The sequence below is a fragment of the Oreochromis niloticus genome, linkage group LG17, assembly GCF_001858045.2.
Source record: "Oreochromis niloticus isolate F11D_XX linkage group LG17, O_niloticus_UMD_NMBU, whole genome shotgun sequence".
Classification (NCBI taxonomy): Eukaryota; Metazoa; Chordata; class Actinopteri; order Cichliformes; family Cichlidae; genus Oreochromis; species Oreochromis niloticus.
The window spans coordinates 38,089,113-38,115,472 of NC_031981.2; the positions used below are offsets into that span (position 1 = coordinate 38,089,113).

The 26,360-nt window shown below is 41.0% G+C and overlaps 1 protein-coding gene across 1 annotated transcript in view; it reads right to left on the reverse strand.

The window, feature by feature from the left end:
- Positions 1-8,747: 8,747 nt before the first annotated feature.
- The window catches only part of LOC109195278 (chloride anion exchanger), a 47,209-nt gene continuing 29,596 nt past the window's right edge, over positions 8,748-26,360 (reverse strand). The window contains exons 11-21 of the mRNA XM_019347262.2: positions 16,218-16,295; positions 16,038-16,133; positions 15,830-15,936; positions 15,523-15,592; positions 11,060-11,152; positions 10,775-10,870; positions 9,809-10,036; positions 9,678-9,732; positions 9,373-9,518; positions 9,209-9,268; positions 8,748-8,857 (exon numbers count right to left, since the gene is read on the reverse strand). Coding sequence (XP_019202807.1) covers positions 8,831-8,857; positions 9,209-9,268; positions 9,373-9,518; positions 9,678-9,732; positions 9,809-10,036; positions 10,775-10,870; positions 11,060-11,152; positions 15,523-15,592; positions 15,830-15,936; positions 16,038-16,133; positions 16,218-16,295 — 1,056 coding nt within the window. The 3' untranslated portion in view covers positions 8,748-8,830. The remainder of the gene's footprint in view (positions 8,858-9,208; positions 9,269-9,372; positions 9,519-9,677; positions 9,733-9,808; positions 10,037-10,774; positions 10,871-11,059; positions 11,153-15,522; positions 15,593-15,829; positions 15,937-16,037; positions 16,134-16,217; positions 16,296-26,360) is intronic.

The following is a 26,360-nucleotide window of genomic DNA, read 5'->3' on the forward strand; positions in this document are numbered from 1 at the left end:
ATCATATTATTTGTCACATACTGCTTTCAGTGGCTCCTTTATTTAAAGCTAGTTGCACTAGTTTAATTTATACTGTTTAATTTGGGTTTTTACACCAAATGTCTCTTCTGACAAAACTGCAAAAGGGATTTGTGTTTCCATCTGGGAGAGGACCAGTGAGTTTGCACTTGTTATGTGTAAACCACTATACTAGATAATTCAATTAAACACTCTAATTCAGTCACTTAAATTAAGGGAGATGAGGCCTCGCAGACTGGCTACATTTCCCGTGTCAGCACAACCAAAGCATTGATGTCCCTTTAAGTCTTAGCAGTAGTACTTATTAAAATATTATTTTTGCCCACCACCAAATTGTTTTGAAGGAGGCAATATCCAGAGCAGCCAAAATAGTGTTTTACACCTAAAAACTAAAACTGACATTTACTTAAAATTTTTGAGGCAACACTTTTACACTTAAAAATATTGAATAGATTGGAAACCAGTCAAATCTGTTCAATATACTTGATCAATTGAATAACTAAAGCTTAAACGTATTAAGTTGAAATGAATAATTGTAGTTGTTACACAAACATGAAAAAAATGAGTAAATAACACTGACATGCTTGGTCAATGTAACTGAAATATAGTCAGTTAATCCAAAATTTTGTTCCATTTACTTAATATTGTAAACTGAACATAATCAAAATTTTAATTAATATTAAATATGGTAAATGACCTGTATTTGTATAGCGCCAACTAACTGCCAACTCTTGAGCCACGATCGCCCCCTAACATTCAAATATGAATGTTATTGTATTTCACTGGTAGTCTAAGTCTAAAAAACCAAACAAACTAATATGTAGTCGTGTGTTTCATAATACATGTATGAAAAATGACCACATGTTAAACATTTTTCCAAATGAAAATTTAATTTTCATAAACATGGCAATAACTCGAAATAAACAAGCACTAAAAAGACAAGAGCCTTTTCCCTTTTAGCTCAAAGCTTTACATACTTGAGGGATAAATGGCAAACCAGGAGAGCAAACACAAAAGCTCAGAGTATTTAAAAAACAAAATGAACAAAACAATGAAAACGGCTCATGGTACTCAATTACTCTACGTTATCGTGTTTTACTTACACTTTTCAGTTGTAGTTGCTGACAATAAATAATATTGATTTGAATAATTAATGATTTTAGTACAAGATACTGATGAGTATAGATACCTATTTCTCAAATATTTTGATTCAATTTTAAACAAAAATATTAAGTACATGCAAAGAAGGTATTCTGTGAACCACTTACTGAATTTTTTGTCTGAGATAAATGTAAATAAATACGTTAATTTAACACAAACACATACGTTAACATATTAGACATTTATTTCAACTTATCAAACTCAAGTAATTACTAAAAGGATATTCATAGATTTCATCAGGCTCATCTAACTTATAGTGATATTTACTAAGCCTCTGAATTACTTTTTAGAGTGTGGCTTTAGACATGCTTTTGAATGTTTTGTCAGACAGACTCAAGCCATCAGTCATGGAAGTGCAGTTTTTGGCAAATCTATTTTGAAGGATTTTGTGAAACTTCATGGAGATGTTGAACATTTGCAAAGAAACAAGCCATTTGTGACCATTTTACATAAAACAGTGTTGATGCCAGATGTGAACAGGGTCTAGGACAGTTATTGGACACGTACAAAGTCTCCTTTGTTCCTTCTTCACCAGATATTGGATTTTTAAAACCACATCAGCATGCCCTTCAAGTTGACGATCATCAAAGCACCTAAGGCAGACTGCAGTCAAATAGGGAATGTATATGAAATCATTCTTGCTTTAAATAAGACTAAATAATATATTGCATAATAAAAAAAGGCTCTCACACTGGGGAGTGCTGCTGTTACAGGCATTGCCATCATGACTAAGATTAGCTCAGCAATTTTCTTTTGCTTAAAAGAAGAAATAATGTTTTAATTTCTAAGGTGCCAGTGGGAAAAAAACTCAAAAACCCAGTAAAAGTTCATGACCCAGTAATTAGATGCTATAAAACCTGGAGTTTTCCTCCTAGGCTCTCTTGCACAGCTGTCCTGGAGATTGTATTGACTGGAAACAACCTGAAGCTTGTGTTGAATTTGTCGTCAACTCAGAATGCAAGAAGCTCTTGGAGCGGAAAAATGATAAGTTACATTGCTGCTATAACAGTGAAAGGCTGCCTTTGTTTGATTCCCTTTGACCTTTTCTTAATGCAACCCACAACAGCTGACGACTGTGACATTCAAGTAATATTCAGCTTTATATTGGCTTAACTAAAATTCAGAGAAGTTTTACTTGCTTAATGTTAGGCTACGTTCACACTGCAGGCGAAAGCGCATTAAATCCGATTTTTTTGACCCTATGCGACCCATATCCGATCATGGTATGACAGTGTGAACCGCACAAATCCGATATTTTCAAATCCGATCTGGGTCACTTTCGTATGTGGTACTGAATCCGATACATATCCGATGTTTTAGAAAGCGAATGCTGTTTGAACGGTCATGTCGCATTAAATCCGTCTTTTACGTCACTGACACAAGACAGACGCCAATTATCAGCGCCGGAGAAGACATCACGAACGCTTCCTGGCCATCCAGTGTAGATGTCAGTGAAACTGTTGGGAAGACAACGTGAACATTTTATTTATACTGTATAATCTGCAGATTCTGACAGAAATCTGCAACTATCCTTTGAAGCACCGCTCCTCTAAAACAGCAATAAGGATCATTATTAGGTTATTTACATTATTATGTAAATAACAGAATAACTTAAAGGAAAAATTGGGAAACGTAAAGTCCGAAGTCTCTATATTAAGGGCCATCAGTCAAACAATACTGTTTGGTCTGGGTCTAAACAGAGCGCGTTGTGTGTGACATCTTCTTTTGCGCATGCGGGCCGCTTTGAGCGTTCACACTAGAGCGCATTTGCTGTCGCATTTTCTTTGTAGTGTGAACAAGCAGACAAAAAAATCGGATTTGATCAAATAATCGGAATTGAGCATTAAGACCTGCAGTGTGAACGTAGCCTTAGTAACTGATTAACTGTTTTTAAAGATTTATTACTCAGCTGGTTTGGCGTAATCATGTTTGATAGAGTCGACTTTGACCAGGAGGCTACAGCTAACAACGGCTCCACAGCACTTTCCTTGAAGACGCACTCTGGGAGCAGTGGGAGACTCATAACTCACACCACAGGTTGATGTGTTGTCTAGTTAAACGACATTAAATTAGTTACCTGATGGAACAGCAGTCCAAAGACTTATGCAGAGAACTTAACTGGTTACCATTATTGCTAACATCACCATTATATCTCTGCACATTTCTACACTGCACACTCAAAATGCTTTACACAACTTCCTGAACTACCTCGTTCACCCAAACACTTTTTTCTAAGCCTTTTCTATGTAAGTGCTCTCTGCCTTTCACACACAGTCATACTCTGATGGATGCATCGCAGAGCAACTTGGGGTTAGTATCTTTCCTGAGGATATTTGGCATGCAGACTGGAGCGGCCAAGGATCAAGCCTTCCAATTAGCAGATGACCTGCGCTAGCTTCTGAGCTACAGTGATCCCAGGTGAACTAATAGGATACCCTGCAACTGATGACAGTCAGTATGAAAGAAAGAGACTCATAAGAATCTTAAGTACTGTATAATTAATCTCAGTGTGTCCATATTCAAAAGCATGCAGTCCTCTCTGCCATACTTTTCTGACTCTTCGACACTGTCTGTGTGGCACTCAGCTCTAAGTTCATACTGAAGGCTGATGCTGTTAAAACTCTGAATAAATTATGCTTCAGAACAGACAGTGTTTTTAAAAATTGAATTAAAGGTGGTGCTTCGACAGAAACTCCCCAAGGTAACCTGTACTGCCAACAGGCACCTCATTACCCAATGATAGTTTTCTTTGTGTTATTGTAGGATTATTTTCCTAACAATATAAAGGGCCTCGAGGAAACTGTTGAACTGAATTGAGTGATCGACCAGCTCGTATTATGGCTGCCATACAGACACTCCCAGATCACTTCCCTCAGTTAGGAATCTTCCTTTCAACGGCACCATTTTTATTGGAAGCAGAAGAATATTAAGCTTGATATACTTCAAAGTATTTATATTGATATTGTCAGATTAAATTCTTGGAAACTCTAAATTACATGCAAAGAACCTTTCAAGTAAATTACAAGCATGCCATATAGTTTACAACATACTTTGACTGGACAAATCCTCAGATAAACCACTTCAAAAAACACTGCAGACGTCATTAAAAGGGCAATATAATAGAAGGCTGGTTAGACGCCAAAACGGCAGGCATATTGTCAGCCTCATGGGCATTGTGTCCACTGCTTAGTACATTAATAAATATTAGCTGAACCTAAGAAGCACAACTGTCAAGATACAAGATAGAGATAAGAGACTGTGTTGGTTTAACATGTGGTTTATCCACATGTTGGCTACAAGTTGAACAGCCACAAGGGGCAGTACCCTCCATGGAGAAGGAGGCTAGAGGGCAAGATCAAAGTAGCACAAAGGGAGGTTAGCCAACTAACGGAGTTGCAGAAAGGCGCAACAAAGAAGGTGCATAAGAAATACAACAAGCTGTCCATACCTGAGGCCTTGGAAACTGCCAAGCAAAGACTCACAGCCTTGGCCAGCCGCTTGAGGAGGTACACCAGAGAGATAGAAGGCAGGAGAATAAACCAGCTGTTCTCCACAGAACCAGCAAAGGTGTACTCTCAGTGGCAAGGGAACAATAATAACAGAACAGCACCACCAAGGCTGGAGACGGAGCAATACTGGAAGAGCATATGGGAGAAAGACACAACCCATAACGGCAATGCTCAGTGGCTAGTGGATCTGAGGGCAGACCATAGCGACCTCCCTGAACAGGGTCCAGTAACCATCACAGACATCCAAGAAAGGGTCTCCAGTATGAAGAATTGGACAGCACCAGGCCCCGACATGGTTCACGCCTACTGGCTGAAGAAGCTGACTGCACTCCACGAGCGTCTGGCAGCACAAATGAACCAGCTGCTAGTTAACGAGAGACACCCGGAATGGCTAACCGAAGGTCGGACGGTCCTGATCCCCAAGGACCCCAAGAAGGGACCGGTCCCATCCAACTACCGACCAATAACCTGCCTCAGTACTACATGGAAGCTCCTGTCAGGCATCATATCGGCTAAGATGAACAGGCACATGGGTCAATACATGAGCGGGGCACAGAAAGGGATTGGCAAGAATACCAGAGGCGCAAAACACCAGCTACTGGTAGACAGAACAGTCAGCCCAGACTGACCAACCTGTGCACAGCCTGGATTGATTACAAGAAGGCCTATGACTCAATGCCCCACAGCTGGATACTGGAATGCCTAGAATTGTATAAGATCAACAGGACCCTAAGAGCCTTCATCAGGAACTCAATGGGGCTGTGGCGTACAACACTAGAGGCCAACTCCAAGCCCATAGCACAAGTCACCATCAAGTGCGGGATCTACCAAGGAGATGCTCTGTCCCCACTGCTGTTCTGCATAGGCCTGAACCCCCTCAGTGAGATCATTAACAAGACTGGCTACGGATACCGACTACGGAACGGAGCGGTTGTCAGCCACCTCCTGTACATGGATGACATCAAGCTGTATGCCAAGAGTGAACGAGACATCGATTCACTGATACACACTACCAGGCTATACAGCAATGACATTGGAATGTCATTCGGACTGGAGAAGTGTAGTCGGATGGTAACAAAGAGAGGGAAGGTAGTCAGAACTGAGGGGATTGAACTACCAGAAGGCAACATTGCAGACATAGAGGACAGTTACAAGTACCTGGGGATCCCGCAAGCGAATGGGAACCATGAAGAGACCGCTAGGAAAGCTGCAACCACCAAGTACCTGCAGAGGGTCAGGCAAGTCCTGAGGAGTCAGCTGAACGGTAAGAACAAGATCCGGGCCATCAACACCTACGCCCTGCCCGTGATCAGGTACCCTGCTGGGGTAATAGGCTGGCCAAAGGAGGAGATAGAAGCCACTGACATAAAGACAAGAAAGCTCCTTACCATGCATGGAGGGTTTCACCCCAAGTCCAGCACCCTGAGGCTGTACGCTAAGCGGAAGGAAGGGGGCCGGGGACTGGTGAGTGTCAGCACCACAGTCCAGGATGAGACAAGAAACATCCACGAATACATCACGAAGATGGCCCCAACTGACAGTGTGCTCAGTGAATACCTCAGGCAGCAGAAACCCAAGAAAGAGGAGGAAGGCGAGGAACCATCATGGAAGGACAGGCCCCTGCACGGTATGTACCACCGGCGGATAGAGGAGGTGGCTGATATCCAGAAATCCTACCAGTGGCTGGACAAAGCTGGACTGAAAGACAGCACAGAGGCACTAATCATGGCAGCACAAGAACAAGCTCTGAGCACAAGATCCATAGAGGCTGGGGTCTATCATACCAGGCAAGACCCCAGGTGCAGGCTGTGTAAAGATGCCCCAGAGACAATCCAGCACATAACAGCAGGGTGCAAGATGCTAGCAGGCAAGGCATACATGGAACGCCATAACCAAGTGGCCGGCATAGTGTACAGGAACATCTGTGCCGAGTATAACCTGGAAGTCCCGAGGTCAAAATGGGAGATGCCCCCAAGGGTGATGGAGAATGACCGAGCTAAGATCCTGTGGGACTTCCAGATGCAGACGGACAAAATGGTGGTGGCTAACCAACCGGACATAGTGGTGGTAGACAAACAGAAGAAGACGGCTGTAGTGATCGATGTAGCGGTTCCGAATGACAGCAATATCAGGAAGAAGGAACACGAGAAGCTGGAGAAATACCAAGGGCTCAGAGAAGAGCTCGAGAGGATGTGGAGGGTGAAGGTAACGGTGGTCCCCGTGGTAATCGGAGCACTAGGTGCGGTGACTCCCAAGCTAGGCGAGTGGCTCCAGCAGATCCCGGGAACAACATCGGAGATCTCTGTCCAGAAGAGCGCAGTCCTGGGAACAGCTAAGATACTGCGCAGGACCCTCAAGCTCCCAGGCCTCTGGTAGAGGACCCGAGCTTGAAGGATAAACCGCCCGCAGGGGCGTGCTGGGTGTTTATATATATATATATATTCCCTCTGTTAATACTGTCCATATGTATATAGTGCTGCAGAACTGTGAGCCCCCCCCCCCAGCATGTTTGTACTGAGTAGGAGATGCTCTGTATGTCATTGTACAACTGTATAGTGACAATAAAGGCATTCTATTCTATTCTATTCTATTCTATTCATAGAACTAAATCTAAAAATCTTAAAATATATACAGTAGTTTCAAAAGTAGTGTTTTTTTAAATGTTGATATTATTATTAAATTATGATATTATTTTTTATTTTACTTTTAAAAAAAATGTTTAGCAAGGAAGTGAAAGTGAAATAATTAAATAATTTTCAGCTGCAGATTGTAGAATTCACATTGATAGGCGTCATAGTTAAATATTTTAATGTTATTTTAATGTTGTTGTATGTGTACTGAGTCACAATATACCAAATAAACATGGATATGTTCATGTTACTGAAATAATGTTTTTAATGACGTAATTTTAGTCGTGTTAATGTTATCAATTTCCAAATAGTAGAAGCTAATAGTGACAATGAATCAAGTTGCAATAATAACCCTGCTAATCGGGCTGCAACAGCATTCTTCTAAGAACCTTTTAATTCTATGGGTGCCAGATTAAAAGAAAATGGCTATAAAAGACCAAACAGAATTATTTATTGATAAAAAATATTTATTTCAGCCACTGCATTTTATCTTCACATTCTTTTTGTATTAAAAACAATATTCCTTTGTCAAAAGTTCATTCACTGTCACTGTCATGAAAATATACATTAAAATATATCACACCATATGTCTCTACAAATCCAATATGTACAGTATAAAAAACAATAGAACGAAACGTCTCGTGAATTAAAGTCAAAGCTAAATAAATTAAAGCAGTTCACCATTATTCACTATGCATGTTGCTATAAAGCATCACTTGTAAGATATTCGATGCTTTTAGGCTACGTTCACACTGCAGGTCTTAATGCTCAATTCCGATTTTTTGATCAAATCCGATTTTTTTGTCTGCTTGTTCACACTACAAATAAAATGTGACATCAAACGCGCTCCAGTGTGAACGCTCAAAGCGGCCCGCATGCGCAAAAGAAGATGTCACACACAACTCGCTCTGTTTAGACCCAGAGCAAACAATATTGTTTGACTGATGGCCCTTAATATAAAGACTTCGGACTTTATGTTTCCAGATTTTTGCTTTAAGTTATTTTGTTATTTACATAATAATGTAGATGACCTAATAATGATCCTTTTTGCTGTTTTAGAGGAGCGGTGCTTCAAAGGATAGCTGCAGATTTCTGTCAGAATCTGCAGAAAATACAGTAAAAATAAAATGTTCACATTTCTCCAACGTTGTCTTCCCAACAGTTTCACCGGATGGTAGGAAATCGTTCGCGATGTCCTATCGGGCGCTTCTCCGGTGCTGATAATTGACGTCTGTCTTGTGTCAGTGACGTAAAAGACGGATTTAATGCGACTTGACCGTTCACACAGCAGTCGCTTTCTAAAACATCGGATACGTATCGGATTCAGTACCACATACGAAAGTGACCCAGATCGGATTTGAAAATATCGGATTTGTGCGGTTCACACTGTCATACCATGATCGGATATGGGTCGCATAGGGGCGAAAAAATCGGATTTGATGCGCTTTCGCCTGCAGTGTGAACGTAGCCTCTGTCTTTGATCTTCTTTATCATCATCTTCTGACTCTGACGTTATAACTTCGTTTGTGCTTCTGAAGCCTGTGGGTGAAGAAGGAACTCGTGTTTCAGGCTGTTTCAACTTTTAAGCGCAACATATTATTGAAAGTGTATTACTTATTTCATTTACAAGAGACTAAGATGCCCATAGGAGGAATTCAGGTGAGACAACACTGAGTGACAAAGACACATTGAGGCAGGACGTTGTGGAGGTTGCATGAGCTGCTTTCTCCAAGGAGACTGTGATTCAAGCCTTGTATGTAACTTCCTATTCAGTTGCAGGATGACTACATTTAGTCAACTAAGCTGAAGGAATGAAACTCAATGAACTGATGAAAGTTATTTCTCAAAGACCATAGACAATGAAAAGCACAATTTGAGACTGATACCTACATTTCTGTCTCTGCTCCTCAAACTGCCAGGTGGGTGATGAGCTGTGACTGATGTTATTATCTGTGCAATAACATACATTTCTTATAAGTTTGATATTCTGTACATATTTACAACAGTAATATGTAAAATACTCCCTAAATATTGTGTTTATTGCTCTTCTTTACCTTTTCATAATCAGATTTTTTTTGAGTAGGCTCCGGATGTTTCTCCAGGATGTGCAGCATGGCATCATGCAGTGTCAGGTAGAACATTGAAGACTGAACTTCATCATCAAAGAAGCTACAATCATGGAGTTTCTCCAGGATGTAAGCTGCAACAGAAAGTCCAAATATGGCAGACAAACATACAGCTGATTACGTGACAGGTGTTTAGGTTAGTATTCAAGCAAGAATGTCCACCGTGTGCTGTGGCTAACATGATTACTAAACTAATACAGGTACTGATACAAATCGTGTACGTTAATACTTACGGTCACACGCCACAATGTAGACCTCAACCTCAACTCGGATCAGCTCTTTCAGCAACTGCAAAGAAAAATGAATTAAACAGAGCCAGAGTGAAACAGCTGCTGCTGCTGTTGCTGCATGAATACAAACGCACTGCTTTGAGTCCCTTCAGTCCAGAGATGTCTAAGAAGGAGACAGCGGCAAAGTCCAGGACCAGGCTATGAATCTCAACTCTGGGAACCACAATGTTGGCCGGAAGCTCGGCATTCCAGTCGATCCGGGCAGGAAAGTCTTTGAAGTCAGTCGGTTGGTCCAGCTCTTCCATGTTGCTCTCGTCCTCTGATTCATTTATGGGTCCACACGAGGTATTCAGGAAGCCGATCTATAACAGCAAAATATGTTTTCTATTCCAGAGATTTCACCACACGGAAACACATTCCAGCAGGAACTGCAGGAATATCTATGCTTACAATCAAGTTATGGCTACTGACAATTTAAATAAATAAGTAAACGATAAATGGTATTTATACGATGGTTTTTGTCCATCGAGCATCAAGGTTCATACCAAAGGAACAAATGTGTCAGTTATTGTTTAATAACACTCTCTAAGACTTTTTACTCAGAAACACTTCTGTTTTTGTTGTGACTGAATCTGTACATATTTGTAAACCACACACAAAGTCACAGCTGCTGCACACATGACAAGGCCCTGTCCTTATCTTCAACGCCATGCTGCTCTGTTGTATGTTAATTGGCCCTTGGGGATAAATAAAGTCTTTCTGATTCTGATTCTGATTACAAGCCTCATACCACATCCACGTTATCAGTCTTGCCTCAGATAAGTGAAGCTGGACTTTGTACCATCTGCTGTTTTTCTCCAGGAATTTTATAACATACAATACAGTGCTGCTTTTCTCACATCACTGTTTGGTTTTTTGAATTTTCTAAAAATGTAAATCTGCCATGCTGACAAAAATCAAGTTAAATGACCAAAATAACTTCTTACTCTGGTCAGTTTACTCACTGTCATTGTAAAAATGAAATGAGGCTTCTTTGCCTTGTTAATGTGTTGACACAGGGAACCGTTACTATCAAAACCAAGCTCAGCCTTGATACTCACAGATGTCCACTGCAACTTGCCCTTCTTCAGAAGTTTCCGTATCATCCTCAGTGCTTTATTTCTCTTTCTCAACACCCGTAATGGGTTAAACCCGACCTGGGAAGACATACAGTAAGTGTGTCATTTATTACAAGTAATCATAGGCGATAGTATCAGATCAGAGATGAGATCGTACTCCATCTATTTTATTGTGCTGCGAGGAATAAGATGCTTTTTTAAAACTAAATGATCCAAACGGAAGCTTTTTATTCTTTAACAGTTCCACTGAAGCCAGATGTGACTTACAGCTTCCACCAGCTTGTTCCTGAAGAACTCAATGTTGGCAAAGAAGATTGGAGATGGGATCCTGAAGATCTTTACTCCTTCTGGCTCATATATCTGCAAAGAGTTTTAAAGTATTGCAAAATCAAAATCAATGACTAGTGTCTTTAAATAAGGGTACAAATATTGAATGGTGAAGGAGATGATCGTTGGTGCTAGACTGTGTCAGCCAATGGGATGATGTTTTTTTGATGTCAGCTGTTTTGCAGTGTATTTAAACCAAAAGCCCAGAGCTCTAAAAGAAGGGAAGCTGTGAAATCAAGCAGCATAAAGGTTTCTTTTTTATCAATATTATATATGTTCTACAAGTTACAAGTAGTTACAGGTAGCACACAAAAGCTCACTGATCTTTACACATGTTGCATGTAAAAATCTCAATTTGAAAATCAGCTGGTAAACTGTCAGGTACATTTATTATCAAAGCATCCAAAAGGCTTTCCTTCTGGATTATTGTAGAATATAAATACCAAGAACAGATAAAGTGGGACGCCAATGGACTTTGGATTGGGGCGCTCTGCACTCTGTCAGGGGCTGGGACCCAATGTTTCAAGTTATTTTGCATTGTTGATTTCATGTTATTCTTAAATTAAGGGTATAGTTGAGTTATTTTGTATTTGGGATTACTTATGACCTATGTTAAGTTCTAGTATTATTATTAGTTTGTCTTGGTTGAGTGTTTAGTCTGGTTTATGTTTCTTCTATGCGTCTTTGTCTGTGTAGGTTCTCCTGGTTTTCCGTGTCTCCCCAGTATGTCATGTGTTTCATGGCAGTGTGCTCCGTGTTGTCATGTGTACGGTCTTTTCTTGTTCCTGTTTTATTTTGAAGAGTCTTGTGTTCCATGTTCAGTGTGTTCAGTTTTGCTTCCCTGTGGCGTTCAGCTGTGTTTCCCCAGGTGTTTCTACTTCACTCATTACCCTTCTGTGTTTCCTCTGTCTCTCTCTGTTCAGCGTCAGGTCTTCTTTTTATCTTGTGTCATGTCACTGCAAGTCTCAGGATTGTTTTCATGCTTCTGTTCAGGTCCATGTTCATGTTTCTGGTCATAGTTTTCATGGTGAGTTTAGGCTTTAGTTTCGTTTTTTCTCCCAACTTGACTTGATTTCTGTTATCAGCCTCAATAAAAGGCTCGCCTTTTGTTTTACTTCATTTCCTCTCCCGTGTCTGATTTTGGATCCACACTAGGGCTGGGTTTTGATTATAGATTTTCCGATTAAAATCGATTCTAGCTTGAATAACGCGATATCGATTCATTAAAATCCTAAATCAATTTTTAAATATAAATTTATTTTGCCTTAAAACACCAGAATCTCAGGTTAAACCTCACAAAATTTCAACAACCACCAAACAACTAAAAACGTAAACGAGAGCAGGAACAAGGATTCTGCAGAAAGACCTAAACACAAAGCGCCAACCCGCCGACGCATCAGAATCAGTGAGCTGTCGGCTTCTCACCCCACGTACACGGACACGCCGTCGGGGCTGAAAGCCAACAGCTTACAGATTCTGATGCGTCGGCGGGTCCTCGCTTTGTGTTTAGGTCTGTTTGTGCGCTAGATCCTGAAGCTGCAGTTTTGTCTCTCTCCAACCAAATTTGAGAAGATCCAAACTAAGCTTCACATTTCGCTTCACATAAACATCGTCATGAATTCCCTCTGACTTTTGCTGTTTTGCTTCCACCACGGTAAAATGACACTTCATGCACAGCTCTCTCTCTGTCTCAGTGTACTTTAAGAACAGTTTCCCATCTAAAAATCTCTGTTTTCTGCATTATTCGCTTGCTTATTACGCACCGGTCTACCGCTGTTTACAGCGCTGTCAGCCGCTGTTTTTTTTTCTTTTACATTTAACTGACTTCCAATAAGAAAGTCTCATTTCTGCTGTTCAGTACTGAAGAGATTTAAACTTTTTAAAATGATGCCAAATTGCAAAACTCTCAGCTGTGTCTGTAATCAAACCTCTGTAACTTTGCTGTGCTTCACTTCAGCAGCATCAGGTAAAGTTCATATGTTGATTCCCTTAGGCAGCATCATTAGAAGACATAGCATAAATTTTCACTGCTATGCAGATGACACGCAGCTCTATCTATCCATGAAGCCAGGTAACACACACCAATTAGTTAAACTGCAGGAATGTCTTAAAGACATAAAGAGCTGGATGGCCGCTAACTTTCTGCTTCTTAATTCAGATCAAACTAAGGTTATTGTACTCGGCCCTGAAAATCTTAGAAATATGGTATCTAAGCAGATTCTTACTCTGGATGGCATTACCTTGGCCTCCAGTAACACTGTGAGGAACCTTGGAGTCATTTTTGACCAGGACATGTCCTTCAACGCACATATTAAACAAATATGTAAGACTGCTTTCTTCCATTTGTGCAACATCTCTAAAATTAGAAATATCCTGTCTCAGAGTGATGCTGAAAAACTAGTTCATGCATTTATTACTTCCAGGCTGGACTACTGTAATTCACTATTATCAGGATGTCCTAAAAACTCGCTGAAAAGTCTTCAGCTGATCCAAAATGCTGCAGCAAGAGTCCTGACAGGGACTAGAAAGAGAGAGCAGATTTCTCCTGTTTTGGCTTCCCTTCATTGGCTTCCTGTTAAATCCAGAATTCAAAATCCTGCTCCTCACATACAAGGTCTTAAATAATCAGGCCCCATCTTATCTTAATGACCTTGTAGTACCATATCACCCTATTAGAGCACTTCGCTCTCACACTGCAGGCCTACTTGTTGTTCTTAGAGTGTTTAAAAGTAGAATGGGAGGCAGAGCCTTCAGTTTTCAGGCCCCTCTTCTGTGGAACCAGCTTCCAGTTTGGATTCAGGAGACAGACACTATCTCTACTTTCAAGATTAGGCTTCAAACTTTCCTTTTTGCTAAAGCATATAGTTAGGGCTGGACCAGGTGACCCTGAATCCTCCCTTAGTTATGCTGCAATAGACGTAGGCTGCCGGGGATTCCCATGATGCATTGAGTTTTTCCTTTCCAGTCACCTTTCTCACTCACTATGTGTTAATAGACCTCTCTGCATCGAATCATATCTGTTATTAATCTCTGTCTCTCTTCCACAGCATGTCTTTATCCTGTCTTCCTTCTCTCACCCCAACCAATCACAGCAGATGGCCCCGCCCTCCCTGAGCCTGGTTCTGCCGGAGGTTTCTTCCTGTTAAAAGGGAGTTTTTCCTTCCCACTGTCGCCAAAGTGCTTGCTCATAGGGGGTCATATGATTGTTGGGTTTTTCTCTGTATGTATTATTGTGCTATCTACTGTACAATATAAAGCGCCTTGAGGTGACTTTTGTTGTGATTTGGCGCTATATAAATAAAAGTGAATTGAATTGAATTGAATTGAATTGATTCATGGTTTTCTTCTGTTTTTGATCTACTGCAGAATATTTTTAAGGTTATCTGCTATAAAAAGCCAGGCCAGGAAAATCTCCTTCGTGTTTTTCTGTGTTTTATGCTCAGTTACTTTGACACATAGGCATCTGCTGTGATGTTCACACCTCTGATAAAGTCTCATAAGTGTCAGCTTTCTTTTTATAGATATAAAAATATGGATATGTACTGATAAATGATCAGAATTATAATATTTCTGACTATCTGAGGAAAAATTTCCCCGATTCAAATCGAATCGAATCGAATCTAGAAATCAGTGATGATACCCAGCCCTAGTCCACACTGCAAACACACCGGCCCGCCTGGCTGTGACACACCCTGACGGAATTTAGTTAGAAATATAACTGCACTCTCTACTAACGGGCTGACTACCAGATGATAAGGCAAGAGCACACTTTCCATGGAAAGTTCATTGATTTTTAGTTGTAATTAGTAATACTGCTGCTTTTGTATTGGCCATTTTGAAGACAGTCAAGTGCTTAGTTGTTATTTATCCTTTATGTTATCATTTAACCACAACACTTATTCACAGATACAGTGTAAATGAGGCATAGTACATCTCTTAGCACCTTTAATCTCCACTGTTTTCTCTGGTTCTTATAGATCTTAACATTACATCAAACCTTTATATAACAGTTTCATTGCTGAGTATGTACATTTTGTAACTGAGCTGAGTGCTCTGCATGTATCCTAGCCTCTAATAAAAGTTTTTGCACATTACAAATGTGCATTTTTCCTTTACATAAACATACATTCAGACCGAGGCAGGACTTTCTGTGTTCGCCACAAAATCATGCCTGATTTATATTATTTTATTCTTTAATAGCCTACTAAAGAGACTTTCTCATAGCCTTTGGTTTAATCATTATTTTAATTTTCTGATGCTGTCATTGTATAATTACAATACAATACATTTTGTTGTGGCCTGTACAACTAATCCAAACGCACGACCTAAGATAATATCCCAACAACTGTGTAAATATTTTAAAGGTAAATTGAAGCCCCCTGAAGGGCCACACGCTAACTTACGTTGATGTAGTCCTTTCGGTCTTTGTAGATATCAGTGCCCCTTATGTTGGCCAGCAGACTGCAGCGAGGACTGAAGCAAACAAACAAGCAAACATGACATGCTCACAATAATGATGATACAATGATGAAAGGTCTAATGCAAACTACTGTATCATTTAAAAGAATCAGTTACGTGTTTGTACTCACTGTCGTGGTATTTTATCTAACTGCTGACAGAATATATCTAAAAGCCATAATTGTCAACCTCGTGACAATAGTTATTAAATAACAACAGTAATCAGTTACATGTTCACATTGTACGACTCACAACTGAGTCCTGAGGATGACACTGATCAGCTCCACACCGAGGCCGACAGCCAGTCCCAGATCCAGCCCCAGCAAGAAGGCACCAATGCAGCTAGACAGCCACACCACCTTGTTGTGGTAAGAAACATGTTGTTTACTAAAAAGGAGGCCATGTGTCCTTTTTTACCAAATATGGTCTTTATAAGTACTGAAAGTTTGTGAGGTCTTACACAGTCTGCTTTGTCCCTCCTCCACAGATATGGGATCTCTCTGAACTGCATCAGACTGCCCTTCAGGTTGATGATGATCACGGCGCCCAGCACGGACTGTTAAAGCAGAGGACCAAAGATCGGCTTTCCCAAAGTATACAGCGTGTCAGAGGTACAGGGAGCTCATACTGGTGTAAATACCTTTGGTAGGGGCTCCAGTAGGAATCCAATAGCCAATGTGACAATCATCACTATGACAGCTGACAGTAAACCAGCTACCTGAAAAGGACAGAAGAGGCAGAGAATTGAAAACAAACAGCACACATGTGATGAAAATCTAAATTCTGTGAGTTTGGGCAAATTTTTACCTGATTTAAAAAGGACTGACTTTATGAGATTAGTTGATTTATACACTTTTCTCCTCTAAACACTAGAGGTCACTGTTGGCTGGCCTTTCTATTGGTCACTCACTCTGAATTTAATGAATTTCTTGTACACTTTTTAATATGTGTGGAATTACAGGGATTATTTTACATAACCATCATCTTTATCATTGCATTAATTATCATTTCATCCAAGCATTTATTGAAGTTGCTGGCATTATGTTATAATTTGTATTACAGGGGTTATCATAATCAAATATTAACATGTTTATTACAGGTGCAGTTATAACCACTTTAAATCGTTGAGTTAAATCTATAATCTTAAAAGCTTATATGCTGAGTATATTGCTACAGTAAAATAGTAGCTGAGTGAAGGCCTGAATGTATTCAGCTTCTTGTTGCATTTGAGTTTGCCTAGCAACAGGTGACGCAAAGAGGAGGACAAGTCCATGGGGACCTCAAAGGCCTGAGATCATCACCATATTTGAAAGAGGATGCCAGAAAGGGGAACTTCTGTGTCTGCATTTATTTCTTAGAATAGATCATTGTCTGTACAAGGGGCAAAGAATGTTCTTAAGATGCAAACTATGTGCTTGTAAACGCAAGAGGGGGCGTCATAATACCCTGATGTTATAAAAGCAATCTGAAGTGTATTTTTGGGCGGGGATTTACAACTGATGGGTTCCAGTGTACGTCTCCCCACGCTGCGTGTATTCATTAAAAATCAATTGTTCGATCGACCTCTTCTGGACCATGATTGTTTTACTCTCGTCCTCAATTTCAGACCCGTAACATTTGGTGCATTGGCCGAGGGTTGAGTAGAGAGAGTTGGAGGTTGAGACCGAGAGGGTCCGAGGCGCTCGAACGAGCAGACACGAGTCAGTGGTCGAAGTGAGTGGACATAAGCCGGCTTATTCAAAGGTAAGGCACTACCTGTTGAATTATTTCCAAAATGTGCCATTTGGATATTCCAAATTAAAAGTCTACTCACTGAAAATTACTGGTGAAGGTCTGTTTTGATTTTGGTGAAGTTTTCATGAGGTTCACCGGTTGAAGTAATGATAAGTTATAAGTAAAAGTACCGGGTTAAAGTCCCAAAGGAAAAGGAAAAAGAGTTAAAGTGAGTTAGAGTCTCACGTAGAAAGTAGGGAATTTGGTGATTTTGTTGGTTAGAGTCCCATTGGTCACTGACCCTATCTTGTGATGGTCATTTTGTGGGTTAGAGTCCCCTATGTCCACAAGGATAGGTCTGCCGGAATTTTACTCTCGTCTGGGAGTGTAGATTGTTGGTTCAAATTATTATAAATTTTTCTAGAACGACAGCGGTGTCTGTTTTTTTTTTTTTTTGTCTGTCCCATTTGGTTCTTAAGCCGTCAGAATTGTTGTCTGAAGACCAACAAGGATACCAAATGGATTTATTTTGCCAAATGGATCATCATGGCATTGCCGTATTGGTCCATTTGATCAAACTTTGTTGTTATAGGCTTCCGGTGACGCCATGATCTAGTCAGGCAGCGTAGGGAACGAGCTCCGTCCAGATTAACACATTACTCCTAACTACAGTTTTTAAAACTCGGCAATTTTCATTCTAACCAGCATGGCATCGTCCCTGAGAGGCAAGGGATCCAGCAAACAGGATCAAAATAAAGATAAAGGCGAGCATTTGAAGCAATTAACTCTGTCCTCGAATGCAGATGCTAATGCTACTGCTAGCACTCGTGATGCAGATACGAGGATATTAGCAGAACTGGAGAAGATAAGAAAAGATAACAAAGACGGGCATATGGAAACACAGCAAGCTCTGACGAGATTGGAGGCGTCATTTAAGAATCTGAGAGAAGATATGACAAAGCTGGAAAACAGAACAACGGAGATGGAGGAGCGGATTGGCGACAACGAAGACTCCACCAGGCGTCATGAACGAGCCCTCCGGTACTTGTTGCATAGAGAAATGGATCTCACTGCACGATGCGAGGACATGCAAAATAGACTAAGGCGAAACAACTTGAGGATCTATCGTGTACCAGAAGGGAGTGAGGGGAGAGATGTTAAGTTGTTTGTGCTAGAGCTGTGTAAATCAACTCTTCAACTTCCCGCTGATCTTAACATTGGAATAGAGCGAGCACACAGAGCCCTCGCTGCTAAACCCAAGAACCCCGACGCAGCACCGCGCTCATTGGTGGTCAGATTCTGGGACTTCTCTGTGAAAGAGACCATTCTACGACAAGCCTGGGATCAGAAGCGTGTCTTATATAAGGGCACGCAGATATATTTTGACCATGATTTTTCCCCGGAACTGCAAAAGAGGAGGGCACTGGTACGAGATGCGGTAAAGCAATTAAAGCTGAAAAACATCAGAGCCAAATGTGTGTTTCCAGCAAAACTGAGATTGTTCAAGGATGGTGGTGAGAAGACTTTCTCCAGTTTGACAGAAGCCCTGCCGACGCTTCAAGAGCTGGGGATACAAGTGCGAGTCGACCAGAGGGAGCGCATGGAAACGGAGATAGCCCGGTCCCGATGGTCCGCTGAGGGAACTAGGGTAGGTGTGACCCTCGCCCTTGCTGAAATGAAAACTTTCTTTATGGAGGACTGAGATGTTACTCCTGCCGAGTTAATTTTAGTTTTTCGTGGACATAAATGTTAGGAAAAGATAACGAAACTTTGCTTGTACAATGGATGGATAGTGCGCACACAAGTGGACACCAACTTCCCCGCTTATATAGCCGCAATGAGCCGCTCTGCGAGCGGGCAACAGCGACGAAGTAACACATTGTGTTTTTCCCCCACGGAGGACTCGTCACCACCCTCCGCCCAGGATACATCGGGGACTGGATTACTCAGGTTGTTATTAATCCAGTCGGGTACGTGGAAGCTATTGTCCTTATTGTTCTTAATGTTCTTTGTTTGTTTAATTCTAAATGTTTTTGTTTATCTTGGCCTGAGACCAATTGTGGACCACTATTTCATTGAGTATAATAATTTAGTTTTGTCTGTACAGGATTTGAGCCTAAGATATGAAAGATCTAATTTGTGTCTCGTATAACATAAAGGGTTTGAATAGTCCAATTAAAAGGAAAAAGGTACTGAACCAACTGAAAAACTTTAAGTGCTCCATAGCAATGCTCCAGGAGACTCACCTCTCTGAAAAGGAACATAGGAAGTTGAGGAGAGAGTGGGTTGAACAACAATATAGCTCTACTTATCAGGATGGGAGAAAGAGAGGAGTTGCAATTCTTGTTAGCCGGTCAACATATTTCCACCATGAAAAAACGTTTGCGGATAGGGAGGGGCGCTATGTAATGGTGATTGGCTCTGTAGGGGGGTCTAAAATTACTTTACTAAACTTATATGCACCAAACGAGGACTGTCCACAATTCTTCAAGAATATTGCATCATTAATAGCAGAAAAATCTGAAGGAATGATCTTGGTGGGAGGTGATTTCAACTGTACTTTGAAAGCAGCTGTCGATAGACTCCCGGCACACAATGGCCCCAAATCCAAAAAATCTTGTAGTTTAAATACAATGATTAAGGAACTGGGCCTAGTGGATGTTTGGCGCCAGTTGCACCCCCGAGAAAAAGATTTTACTTTTTATTCACATGTACATCGCAGCCATTCAAGGATAGACATGTTTTTAATGCCCAGGACGGACCTTTATAGGGCTAGACAGTGTAGCATAGAAGCAATCACTATCTCTGATCACGCCCCGGTTTGTCTGGAATTAAGAATGAATCCAAACAATCATTTTAAATATTGGAGAGCCAATGTATCTATCTTGAATAATGAAACAACAAGACAAGATCTTCAAAAGAGTCTGTCTGAATATATTCAATTCAATGATAATAATGAGGTGTCTCCTTCAATCTTGTGGGAGAGTGCCAAAAGTTATTTGAGAGGTAATATTATAGCAGTTTCATCAAGACTGAAAAAAGAGAGACTAACAGAACAAACAGAACTAGAAAACAAAATTAAGAAATTAGAAAAAGTCTATCAGGTAACTAAGGACACTGGGACTTTGAACTCATTGAAAGAGCAGAGGCAAAAGTTGGATGATTTACTAACGTATAAGGCGGAGGGACAACTACGCTTTGCTAATCAAAAGTACTACCAGTACGGCAATCGGGCAAGCCGACTGCTGGCATTTCAGCTGCGTAAAGAGCAATCCAGTAGGGTTGTTCATAAAATCAAATGTCCAAACTCCGGAAAAATTGTGTGCCAACCTAAGGAAGTTGCAAAAGCATTTTCTCTGTATTATCAGGAATTATATAAAGAAGAAAATGTCCCAAATAAAATTGAAAAGATTGAACAATTTCTTAACCCGATCAATCTTAGTAAACTGTCTCAGGAAGAAGCGGAATTAATAACAAATCCAATCACCAGTGAAGAAATAAAAAACAGTATTGGAAAACTGAAAAACAACAAATCTCCCGGAGTGGATGGCCTGCCAGGGGAGTATTACAAGTCTTTTGAAAAAGAGCTAACACCATTGTTATGCAAAGTTTATAATTATGCATTATTTAAAGGTGATCCCCCCCGGTCATGGTCTGAAGCTATTATTAGTGTCATTCACAAAGAAAGCAAGGACCCGACTTTATGCATGTCTTATCGCCCTATCAGCCTGCTTTGCGTTGATTTAAAAATTCTTACAGCCATCATTGCAAATAGAATCCAAAAACATATAAAAAACTAGTGAAACCGGACCAAACAGGTTTTATTTCCCATAGGCAAGGTTCAGATAATGTTAGAAGGGCCCTCAATCTTCAGATTATGGCACAGGAAAGGGACACCTCATCAATGTTCTTGAGCTTGGATGCGGAAAAGGCCTTTGACCGGGTAGATTGGGACTTCCTGCAACAGACTCTCAGGCACATGGGCTTCAATGAGACTTTTATCTCATGGGTCCAAACACTCTATAAAAATCCCAAGTCTCGGGTAAGGGTTAATGGGCACTGCTCTGACTTTTTCTCTCTAGGCCGTGGCACTAGACAGGGTGAAGTGCTATCGCCGTCCTTATTTGCTCTTAGTATTGAACCGTTAGCTGAACTGATCAGATCTAACCCTTTTATACAAGGGATTAGAGATGAAACCAATACACAACATAAGTTGTCACTTTTCGCAGATGATATTCTGCTATTTTTAGAGAATCCGGTCACCTCTGTCCCGGCCCTTCTGAGCAACCTTGAAGATTATGGTACAGTGTCAGGTTACAAAATAAATACAAATAAATCTGAGGCGTTAATGATTGTTGGCAACTGGCCCACACAGCTGGATCATCTTGTGTCTTTTAGACACTCCAAACAGGGCTTCAGATACTTGGGGGTAATTATTACTCCCAAAACCAATCAGTTACTTGCACTCAATTATGACCGGTTATTCGGGGAGATTAGGGGGGACTTGGACAGATGGAACCTACTCCCACTCACTTTTATGGGAAGGATTGAATGTATAAGGATGAATATTCTTCCACGCCTATTATTCCTATTTCAGAACCTACCCATTTTGATTCCACAGTCTGCATTCAAATTATTAGAAAGCATTACATCTAAATTTATCTGGCAGAATAAACGACCAAGGGTCAGACTCAAAATGTTAATGTCTGGAAAAGAAAAAGGGGGCCTCAAGTTGCCTAACTTCAGAATGTACTATTGGGCAGCTCAATTAAAATCAATGGCAGCCTGGATTATTCATGATCCAGAAATGCAGTGGGTATCTATGGAAGAGTATTCATTACCAGGTATCTCTCTTCGGAGTCTCCCATTTCTCAACCCACAATCATGGAAAAAAATTAAAATAACTAACCCATGGGTCAAGCACACTGTTAGGATTTGGAACAAAGTGTTAAAAATGTTAAAAGGGAATCTGACCATGTCTCGAGCGATTCCCATAAATGGAAATATTGAGTTCCTTCCATCATTGTCAGATCGGAGTTTTGAGAGGTGGGCGGAGAAAGGTTTGATTACAGTCAATCAGCTGTTTGACAAGACTACTCTTAAAAGTTTTGCCCAGTTAAGGGCTAAATATGCTTTATCCCCAGGGGACCATTATAGATACTTACAGTTAAGGGACTACATTACAAAGCACAAAGATTGGGACAATATTAGAAGAGAACCAATTGGGTTGGAAAACCATTTTATAAAACTGCTTGAAAAGTCGGGTACATTGAAAAACCAAGTGTCTTTAATTTACCAGACACTGCTGGTTGATATGTCTGATAATACCTATCATATAAAACAACAATGGGAAATGGAACTCAATATAATTTTGGATGATGTCACATGGGAGAGTGTCTGCTGTAGCTGCCACAGAGGGGTGGGTAGTCAAATGTGGAAGGAATTCGACTGGAAGGTTAAATTAAGATTTTTTAGGACTCCACTGAAAACCTTTCTATCCAAAAGTAGTGTCTGTGATAAATGTTGGAGAGGGTGTGGGTTTGTGGGGGACCAGACGCATATCTTTTGGGACTGTGTTTACATACAACAGTACTGGATGGATGTTAAGAACATTATACAAAACATATTGTCAGTCAACCTCCCAATGGATCCTCTGATCTTTTTGTTGGATATCTTTCCTGATGGTTTTTCCTATGAGCAGCACTTTCTCCTGCATCTCCTCCTCATGACTGCAAGAAAAATGATAACAATTCACTGGCTCAAACCAGAAACGCCCACAGCTGCCCAGTGGCTTCTGAAAACTAGACATGTCTATACGATGGAACGGATAACAGCTCAACTACAATTAAAAGTGCCAACCTTTGAGAAAAAATGGAGACTAATTATAAATTATCTTGAAAGGACACTCAAGCCTTAACCCTGTTACATCTGGGCTTAGGTATGTAGGTATTGATATGTATGTATGTATGTATGTACATGTGTATATATGTTTTTCCTTTTAAAGATTTTGAATTACCCTCACCATTATATACTGCAGATTTGGTCTCAGGTCATGTTGTCGATGTGAATTGCCTTGTTATTTTTGGCAATAAAAGTTCAAAAAAAAAAAACTTTGTTGTTATTATTTATTTTATTTTCAGTTGTTACAGATGGGACAGACATGACGGGGGGATAGGAAAGGGAGAAAGAAAGAGAGGAAGGAAAAGAAAAACAGAAGGGAAAAGGGACAGTGAGAAAGGGCACTTACAAAGACAAAGAGAAAGAAAAAAAAAAAAATCTCCTGGATCACCTGTTGAGAGAAAAAGAAGAGAAGACAAGCAAAAAAAACCAAACAAAAACAAAGCAACATACTAAACACAACACCATCACGTTAATCTAGCTGAGTGTGAACAGCAGTAAATACTAAATATTGAAAGTTGTTGTGCAGCACGCAGGACAGACAGCGCACAATGTGCTTTGAAGTAGCAGCTAAGAAAGGTGTAGTTTATGTCTACGAACAGTGAACACCCGTGTGCACACCTGTGTGGATCAACGCGCTTGTATACAAAAGGTTTCCCCATGTAACGGTCTGCTAGCGGGTGTGGAGGGCCATAGCCCCGTCCCCCAGGGCATGAAGCAGGCATGGAGGAGATCCAGGCTCCAGACATCCAGAGGACCCAGAGTGCGAGAGCCCAAGGAGTACCACCGGAGGGGCATCCGTGCCACCTTCCTGGGAAGGGCTGAGGAGATCCCCAGACGAGGGGGTCACCCAGTAGCCACGGAGCAGAAGCCAGAGGGGGCTGCACCGGCGTGCCCGCCGGCTCTGCCGGCAGCCAGCTGTGCCAGAGTGAACCGAGTTGCAGGCCCCGAGGCCGGAGGCCCGAGGGCCCCCTTTGCCCCGGAAGAGGCCTGACCGAGCGACAGGCATCGGGCCCCGCCAAGTAGCCACCGGGAGTGAGCCGGTGCATACCTGAGCGCCCAGCCCCGGACACCAAGAACCACCAATGCACCAACCCCTGAGGGCATCAGCTACCAGCAGGGAGTGTGGTGAGGGGAGATAGGCCTCCACACTTGGAGGGCCTGGGAGTACACCCAGGGAGGTGGAGTCTAAGACCCGACCTGACATATAGACACAGACAAACAGGCACACACAGACACAAACATGCTTTCCCACCCTCATGCACACATATACAAACACTCAGCACTCACCCAACGTAGGGATAGACATACATGGACATGTACACACAATCATACTCCCCAAACATACTCTATGCCCCGGGTCCAGGTACCCTCGCCCCCAGAGGGGGAAACGGCACCCAGACCCAAGAGATGTGACCCTTTCCCCCGGGGTGGAGGCAAGCAGACCTCCCCAGGCTCCGCAGCAGCAGGGAGACAGCGGTGTCTGTTAAGAAGCGCATAGCCCGGACGTTGCGATCCCTCCTCGATGTGGACGCACATTGTTGACCTATCGGTGAATAGGATTAGCTCGGTTTGGCTTGACCGTGGGGTACAGGGCATCCTGAAATAAGCTAGTGGTTGGACCACTTGACCGTTTGGAACGGTATTTGCGCTTTTTTGGGTAGTAAAGCATGGAGCTTGGGCGTTGGACGCTTTTAAATTGAGTTAGGGATTTTAGAGATTAGACCAGAGACAGGTTGGACCTGATACTGGGTAATTGACAATAAAAAACTTGGAGTTTGTCCCTTGGAGGGTTAATTTAAATTTGTCGAAATTGTGTAGGTTTTAAAATGTCAGGCCTAATACTGCAGTTGTAATTATAAAGACGTCTGGGTAAAATTGTGTGTCAGAGGAGTCTGTGAGTCAGGCTGGTATTATTTTTAGACTGTGTGTGTGTGTGTGAAAATGCAAATAAGGCAGCTGCAAGGTCTCTAGAGTTTTAGGAAGTTTAGATAGAGACTGTTACACATTGCTGAACGCCTGTATTTAAGACGCTGGGTTTTGTTTATTACAATATTGTAAGTAAAGTTTTTATTTCTTGCCATGACTGTATGACTTTTGCTGGGTTTTGAGATAGGATACATAAAATGTTGATACTTATGACCGTTATTTGGGGTCTGAAAACTGAAATTGACTTTGAAATAATTTCATTAATAGAGATGTCTGTAAGTGATGTCTCTTTTGGTGTCTAGAAGTAAGATGTTTTAGAATTTTTAGATGGGTTTTGTTTCAGTTTGAGATAATATACACAGTTACATTTGGTGTTTCTCAGGTATTGTGGTTGACTTTGAGTGATACATATAGGTGTAAATCGTTTGATGTTCGTTGGGCAAAGGAGGACTTTAGAAGATTGGAAGTGGTTTTTCTTTTAGTCCGATAATATATAAGTAGTTAGATTTGACAGACTTGTTTACGTTTTGGCTTTATGTTAATATAGGTTGCAACGGGCACAGAGGAAACACAGTACAACATCTTAAGGGTTTAAAATAATAATAAATAAATGAATGAAGTTTCTTAAGGGTTCTTGTGTGTGTTTTTAGGGATAGTTTTTTGTGGGTTTTTAGGGGGAGTGTGTGTTTGTGGTGTTTGTGTGTGTCAAACGGAGATAACATGAAAGCAGAGGAATTAGAGACTAGAATGTCCTAGAAGGCAATAAAATGCAAATTAAGAAGCTGTGAACTGCTTAAACCACAGTTGGTTTCACAAGTACTGCTGCAAACATTGTTGAATGCGTGTGTTTAAGACGCCATTTATGTTTATTAGAGGGTTATAAATAAAGTTTTGAGTTGCTGTAGTGGATGTATAGTAAGTGACTGAATTTTGATAGATGTATATATTTTGAGCCATAAAGGCTGGTGTGTTTTATTTTTCAGTTATGTGTGTGTGGTGAGAAGCTGTGTGTGAGACGATGAGAGGTTTCAGTTTTTTCTTTTTTCTTTTTGACTTGCTCTTTCTGATTATGGAAGGCATGTCCAAGATACTCGTATGAAAGCGTATCTTGAGTGATTTTAACCGTGTGAATGCTGTCAGTATTTGATTTGTCTGAGTGAGAGAAAAGGCAGGGTGTGTGAGACGATTCATGGTGTCTGAAAGAGGTTAGAACATTTAAAAAGTGTGTATGAAATAAAGGAGT